Source organism: Sinocyclocheilus anshuiensis, unplaced genomic scaffold (genome assembly GCF_001515605.1).
Source record: "Sinocyclocheilus anshuiensis isolate Anshui unplaced genomic scaffold, SAMN03320099.WGS_v1.1 scaffold1197, whole genome shotgun sequence".
Taxonomy (NCBI): domain Eukaryota; kingdom Metazoa; phylum Chordata; class Actinopteri; order Cypriniformes; family Cyprinidae; genus Sinocyclocheilus; species Sinocyclocheilus anshuiensis.
Genome location: NW_015551084.1, coordinates 160,854 through 168,602, shown reverse-complemented (window position 1 = coordinate 168,602; position 7,749 = coordinate 160,854). Strand labels below are relative to the sequence as shown.

The window sequence follows — 7,749 nt, the reverse complement described above, 5'->3', positions numbered from 1 at the left end:
TATCAATTCCACACACACAGATATATAAATTCTACATTTATTTAAATGAGGGAAAAAAACTTCACTGGTATCGGATTGGAATCGGTATCGGCCAATACCGAACCCTAGGTATCGGAATCGGTATCGGAGGCAAAAAAGGCGGATCGGAGCATCCCTAGTTAGGTGATGGATTAACTAATGTTAACTAAAGGAACCTTATTGTAAAGTGTTACCCAAAGTTTTTTTTTTTTTTGGTCGTTACAATAACTGCAGTAAATATGGAAATTTGGAAACTACTGCCACTATTAGTGCCAATATTCCCTAGCTATTCTGTATATAAATGTCTGATTCTGTTTGTCTTTCCTCAACAGTCAAACAAGCAGGCAAAGATTTCACCTATTTGATTGTGGTGCTCATTGGACTCGGTGTAACAGGTGACGTGTTTGATTTGGCTCGAACCAGAGCTGGATTGTGGACCATCATGCCGCAGGGCCTCAGACTGCCACAGGCCTCTGGGACCCAGGGCTCATAGCATGCAAAAAGATCACCAGGGCTTTTAGGCACCAAAAAGCTTTTCCTAACAATGATTGGGTTTATTTTAGTATTATTTATATGCTATTTTTACTAGAGCTAGATTTTTTTTTCCAGTTATTTTAATTTTAAAGTAATTTTGTTGTGTTTTTGTTTTTTTGTTTTTTTTATATTTCTATTTAGCTTTCATTTATTTTTCCTTCAGTTTTAGTGATTTTTGTGTAATATATATATATTTTATTAAATCTAATATTTATATTTTATTTTATTTCAGCTTTATTTGAATTATCTAAATTAATTTTAATAGTTTTAGTTAACAGTAACAACACTGATCCAAAATATGCACCCAAGGTCTTATGGGATCATGATCCGGCTCTGGTTCAAACATCTATTTGGTGATGTTACAATCATAGAGTTCAGTTAAAGAATATTAAATTAAAGTGTATATGTTAAACAGTGTAATAAATGATCTGGTTGTCATCCTTATTAGGTGGACTGCTGTATGTGGTCTTTCAAGAGCTGTTTTCCTCTTCAAGCCCAAGCAAAATTTATGGAAAAGTTTTTTGAGAGGTGCAGAACTCACCCAGAGGTCAGCATATGGTGATTTGTTCATTTTAAACTATACAAATATGCAAACCAAATATATTAAATGCCTGAATAAATCAGGTATTTGCTTTATGTAAAGGTAATTGGAGCTTTTGGAGAGCCCATCAAAGGCTGTGGTGAGACCAGTCGGCGTGGAAGAAGACAACAAGTCAGGTAAAATATAGAATATCAGTAAATGCAAACACTTTTGTTACACCTCCCATATGCTTGACAAGATTTTTCTTTCAGTCATGTCGAGTACATGAAGGATGGACTCGAGTACATGCAGCTGAAATTTTACATTGAGGGATCTGAACCAGGATTACGGGGAACTGTTCATTCTGAATCAAAGGAGGTACGTTACCACATCTCAAAAATGGTTATATTACTGTAGTTTCATGTAGACAAATATATGACAAACTGCTTCTTCTGTCCGACAGAATCCTGAGACTGGAAAATATGAATTCAGGTATATCTTTGTAGACATAGACACATATCCCAGGAGGACAATCGTCATTGAAGACAACAGATAAAATGAGTTTTAACACTGTTATGCAGTATTGGTAATTTAAATAGCACTGGATCGGTTTGAATTTTGTTGTATTGATCTTCCACAGATTAGTCTACATAAACTTGTGATGATCTGGATATTTGGACATGAGAGCACTTGTACAGAAACATCTGATATTTTGTACAAGGATTTGCATGTTTTTATTATAAAATCTGTTCTTTGAAATAAAGATCAATAATAGAATTGATATAGAAAATCAGTTTTATTCAATGTACTGTAACTGGAATATAGGTTAACAAAGAAATTTGATATCTTTATTGTAAATGGTCTGTTGTTCTTCCTTTGCCAGAATTGCCTGAAACATTTAATGCAATGTAAATTCATTCTAAGTTTTTATTTCCTTTTTTAATTTTTTTATTTAGTGAAAAGTATATTAAACGTATATTGTCGTTGTTATACAGAAGAGGAATAAATGGCAGGAAAAAAGAAAATTATCAACTGGACAAATAATGGCAAAACCTAACAAATATATAACTAAATTAACCTCTAATTTTGCATATACAGGTAGAATGTAAGTTTAAACATGTTTTTAATGTCCCTAATATTTTGACATGCAATATGAGAAAATAACACATTTAACGTTAGACTGTTATGTAACATATATATCAACTTCTAGTTATGAATTTAACCTTGCGTTCATAAACGCTTCTTGTACCCGGTAGGTGGCGGGTTATTTCTATTTCTGAACAAAACAGAAGGTGAATGATATTTAAGATTACATAAAAACATAAAATATATAGCTACTCTGTGGTCGCAAGGTCCTTCGAAGCATATCTACGGTTTTAAACTTACATAAATAATAGTAATAATAATATGTTTACTTTTACATCTAAATGATTTGACTACAACAACGAAAACGTAAAATAAACGATGAAAGACTTTTAATTTGACGTTCTTTTCCCATGACTCCACGGAAGTGCAGACGCCTTGCGAGAAAGAAGAACTACAACAAAACCCCCTCCGTTTGCTCATTGAAAAAACAGCCCTCCAGATTTCTCGGAAGCCCTTTGAGGCTCTCAAGTATTAGCATTTACTAACAGAGCGAGGAGCCACACTCGGCTTAAAGGCAGCCAGTGAAGCCGAGTTGCTCGAAAAATTACACCCAAGTGTCGGTGTTTGTATTTTATGAAGGTAACGTTAAACATATTTTGTTAGCAAAGCGACTTCCTCTTGTGTCTATGAGGAGCAGATGCTTCGTTAACGTTAGCTGTCTAAAGCTGGATTATAACGCCACTTAAAACGCGTTTACAAGGTGAGCTGCTTTTCTTTTGACAAGTTATATTAATAATAAATAACTAGAAAAAGCTCCATGAATGCTTTTAAAGGGTTGGTGTTCCCGTGCGATGTTTGTTTATGTGTTTGTTTGTTTATATTGGTGAAGTAAGCGTGTGCTTGTTAGAGTTTGTTTTTAGTTTATATAACAGTAACCCAACCCAGTTTGATATACAATATATTTGAAATAAAGTCTGTTTTATATGTTTCTTGTGTGACTAAGAATCTGAGCTGCTTTAAAAATGAGATCAGTTGACAGTTTGAGTGATTATTCATATGTGGGTTGGGTGATTATTATAATTATGAGTAAATCAAGATTGCCTAGATCTCAAATTGACATTTTCCTTTGCAGATCTTGCCAAACTCTGTTATTGGTTCTTATTTCAGTTTGACAGCTTGGAAGCTGATTATGGTAATTGATATCAACTGGTGAGAAGCATGGAGCTGTACTGGTACATGTAAGTTTTGATGTGATTACAGTACATCGTATCAGCATTGATTTTGTTTATTTTAGTTGGCATGTATTACGCAATGTGATGTAATCATATCAAGCCATGCTTGTGACTTTGAGACTTTGAACTTGTTCTTTATCTTGTTTTAGAGTCGTCATAATATTTATTATGATTAAGATCTTCTTCTACATCTGCTGGTATCGCTCAAGGCAAAGACAGCTGGCTGCGTACCTCAGCAATCCCCGAAACGCTCAGATCGTCATTGTTGGAGGACGAGCGTACCTGCACCAGATCTGTGAGAGACAAAATGTGAGTAAACTACAACTTCAGTCCAATCAGGACTTCTTTTTTTTTTTTCAAGGTGTGGTCGGCTTGGCTTGCGTCAGCCGCTGCTGATATAATCGCTGTTTGGAAATATGACATAGTTTAGCTTCCTGTGCAATACAGTGTGGGTCTCATGAACTCATTGTACATTCAGAAAGACAATAAGATAGACTGAAGTGTAATATGTTATGGTATCTTCTGTTGACTTCAAGTGGCATTTCACAGAAGATTTGACTATGTAAAGGGCAGAGAGACTGATATGAGCTGATAGACAACTCTTTTTTTCTTCTTCTTTTGATTACGCACTCTAAGGGAGAAAAGGATGTTGTGATTAAACACTAAAAATGTATTTAAATCCATTTTGTCTAAACCTCATCACTGTTTAGTCAGTATAGACACACTTAGATTACATCAAAATTAATATTAGTTGTCTTATTCTCTCTGATTCTTTTTTTTTTTTTTTTTACGTTGAAACTGTTAATGTCATCAAATAAAAGTAAATATTTGGGATGATATGTTAAAGATGATAAAGCCTAAAAAGGAAAGAAGAACAGCTTGATTTCTTTAATTTAAACATATACAGTGTATATACACTACCATTTAAAAGGGTCCGTAAGATTATTATTATTTTTTTTTTTATATTTTAAAATAAAAGTAAATATATAGTTCAGTCGTGAAACTCTAGATGGCGCATTCTTACGGGGTGTTAACGTAACTGATGATATTCAGAGAGTTAAACGTTTTGACACAAGCTGATTGGTTCATGCTGCATATGCAGCCAATGAGCTTACTGCCTTGCATGTATATGGCTGGCTAGCATTCACTTGAGATTCCTGCAGCGCACTTTCAGAATTCTCTGAAACCCTCCACCTTCCCCAGCTCCACCTGTATAGATCTGCTACGGGTTATTTTATATATCTGTTCCGCCAAGACCAAATACATTAACATTGTCATATCCATCACCATGCTAAAATGTTCAGAGAGTTGTCATGTTTGAAATACTTTTATTCAGCAAAGATTTAAATTGTAACGTTAAAAAGTGACTGTAAAGACATTTATATCCATGTTACAAAAGATTTCTATTTCAAATAAATGCTGTTCTTTTGAACTTTCTATTCCTGAAAAATGTTTCCTGAAAAATGTTTCCATGACAAATAATATTAAGCAGCATATTTCTCTAGCACCAAATTCAGCAAAACATAATGATTTCTGAAGTATCATGTGACACTGAAAACTGTAATAGCTATATATATAATAAATATACACAGTACACACTTATATATTATGTTACGATACTTTTATTTTGGATGCGATTAATCATTTGACAGCACTATTTATAATGCATTTTGCCTTATGAGGTCATTTGTAAAGGAAGTTACAGCATGCTGATTTATTACAATGGTTGTACGGTAACTTGTTTAATGCTAAACAAATCGCTTTGCTGAGCATAATCGAGAAGGGAAATACCAGTACATTAAGATCCAACCTAAAAGATGACTTTCTCTTTAAGCAAATTTTCATGAAGCTGCGTATGACACAAAAAATAAGTGTATCATATCCTTACTGAAACTGACATAATATTCCAAGGTCTTGTAAGTAATAAACAAGTATGTTGGCCTGGGCAAGTGATTGCACAATTCTACCATTTAATAGCAAGCATCGACCGGATCTGGTTTCACTGCCACATGTATTTAAAGATGTCTTAAACAGAAGAAGTCAAACTCAGAAGCTTGTTGTGTGTAATGTGTTTGATTCCCGTCTGATTGTGGGTGTTTTAACTCCCGCTGCTGCTCTGCTCCACAGACATCAATCTGGCCTAGTTGGTACGGAGTTCAGGACGACGGCTCGGTGGGCGAACCCTCCGAATCTCTTCCACCATCATCCTCGCTTTCTCATTTGGACATGCCTCCTCCATATGAGGCCTTTCTATTTCAAATAAATGCTGTTCTTTTGAACTTTCTATTCCTGAAAAATGTTTCCTGAAAAATGTTTCCATGACAAATAATATTAAGCAGCATATTTCTCTAGCACCAAATTCAGCAAAACATAATGATTTCTGAAGTATCATGTGACACTGAAAACTGTAATAGCAGCTGCTGAAAAATCACAGGAATCGCAAGAATAAATTGCATTTTAAAATATATTAAAATAGAATAGTTTTTTATTGTAATAATATTTCACAATATTACTTTTTATTACTGAATTTTTAAACAAATAATATTCCAAATTTTAAAATGTTCATATTTTAAAACCGGTTTTCTGAGTTTAAAACCCCGTTTTAGTGGAGATCGACAGGCCCTTCAACTGTTGTCCAGGACGCATCAGGACAGATACCTTTTACGCTATTAATGTGACGCGCTTATGCATTTTTGAAGGTGGCTTGGGTGATTTGGACCCTGTTGACACCTGTATTTAGCACTGTCTGCTTGTGATCGGATCACCCAAAATAGATCTTAAACAGCATCTTAGTCTGTCTAAAATGGAAGATGGAATCTTTAATATCTGAACACAGGAAATATATATCTGCTCACAGGTTTCAAACTGAATGGAAGTCTGCATTCGGTGGAAATTTTGCAATTGAAGTTTTCAGCGCGAGTGCATGTTCTGTCTGTGTCATTCACCTACAGGGAAGGTTTTGGTGAACTTCCACTTTTACTGTTTCACAACACCATTTTTGACCTTGGTGCTCTGCATTTTTTTGACTCATCGTGTAAAACGTTTCACTCTCTAAGCTCAAAGCTACAACAGGGAGCTGTTAAACCAAACCGAGGGCAGGAGTGTCAGTTCTAGGGTGCGTGTGATTCACACAGGCCACTAAAATGCGTGAGCTCTTCTGTTTTAAAGAATAATTTCTCTTGTTGGTGCTCAGCACTTGTCAAAAGTAATCGGTGCCTGTGAAAAACCCTCAAGAAGCGGACGAGATGGAACAAGAACGGGGCCCAGAGCTGAGGGCCATGACAGGGCTGACAAAACCTTTTAGGAATGTTATTGTTTTTTTTTTTTTTATGGTATCTGTGATTGTATTATAAATGGGATTTCTTTAAAGAGTCTGAAATGTTCTCTCTGTAGCTCTAAAGTGTTTTGAAGCTGCAACACTGCTTTTTAAATTCAGAAAAAGCCATTTGTTTCTGAAAGAAAGCGTCTTATGTTCAGAAAAGCATCTGGAAGCAATTTGTAGCACAAGTATTGAGGACTATATCAAGCCAAAGAGCTTTGCTATTGAAGTAGGGTTTCTATTTTAATATTTCACTGGATATTTTGGATAAACATAGACTGACATCTGTTTGTGCTATATATTTATTAGCCCATCATACTTTTTCAAACTAAATTTTTATGGGATATATGCCTATAAAAATGTTCTAGATTATGCAGGAATTTAACTGCAGTTTCTTCAGACGATATATAGCCCTATTTTTAGAAACCTTAGCTGCCTGTAGCTCCCCACACAGGAAATGCCTTCAATTTGACAACAAACAGTTCAGAGAGATGATAAACTTTTGGCCTGTTTGCACGTTCACATGCCAGTAGTCGTTTTGTCATTCGTTCGTGTAGTAGTTTTATAATTAGTGCTGTCCAATGATTAATCACGATTAATCGCATCCAAAATAAAAGTTTTTGTTTACATAATATATGTATGTGTACTGTTTATTTATTATAATACACACACATTCAGTATATATTTTGAAAATATTTACATGTTGTGTATATACATTTATATATTTATATTATTACATTTTATATTATATGTAAATATTTAATATATAAGCATAACATATTTGTCTTAAATATTATGTCGGAGACGCGCTACTTTTCTCAAGGCAGACGAATTTAGAGTGGTTACAATCATCCGGGTTTAAATCGCGCTCAAATTGATTTGATTCTGACGCAATATTTACACTGAAGCTCGCAGCAGGCGGCTATGGTAAGGGCATGACATTTCATTCATCCAGGTGCCGAGTGGTGCCAATCACAACACACACGGGCCCAGCTAACCAATCACAGCACACACTGGCCCAGCTAACCAATCACAGCACA

At 34.9% G+C, this 7,749-nt stretch overlaps 1 protein-coding gene across 1 annotated transcript in view; it reads left to right on the top strand.

Moving 5' to 3' along the window:
- The window catches only part of LOC107662560 (mitochondrial import inner membrane translocase subunit Tim21-like), a 3,011-nt gene extending 1,206 nt beyond the window's left edge, over window positions 1–1,805 (top strand). The window contains 6 exon segments of the mRNA XM_016452624.1: window positions 351–413; window positions 1,001–1,071; window positions 1,073–1,099; window positions 1,196–1,269; window positions 1,345–1,450; window positions 1,536–1,805. Of these exon segments, the coding sequence (XP_016308110.1) occupies window positions 351–413; window positions 1,001–1,071; window positions 1,073–1,099; window positions 1,196–1,269; window positions 1,345–1,450; window positions 1,536–1,628 (434 nt within the window). The 3' untranslated portion in view covers window positions 1,629–1,805.
- The last annotated feature ends 5,944 nt before the right edge of the window (window positions 1,806–7,749 follow it).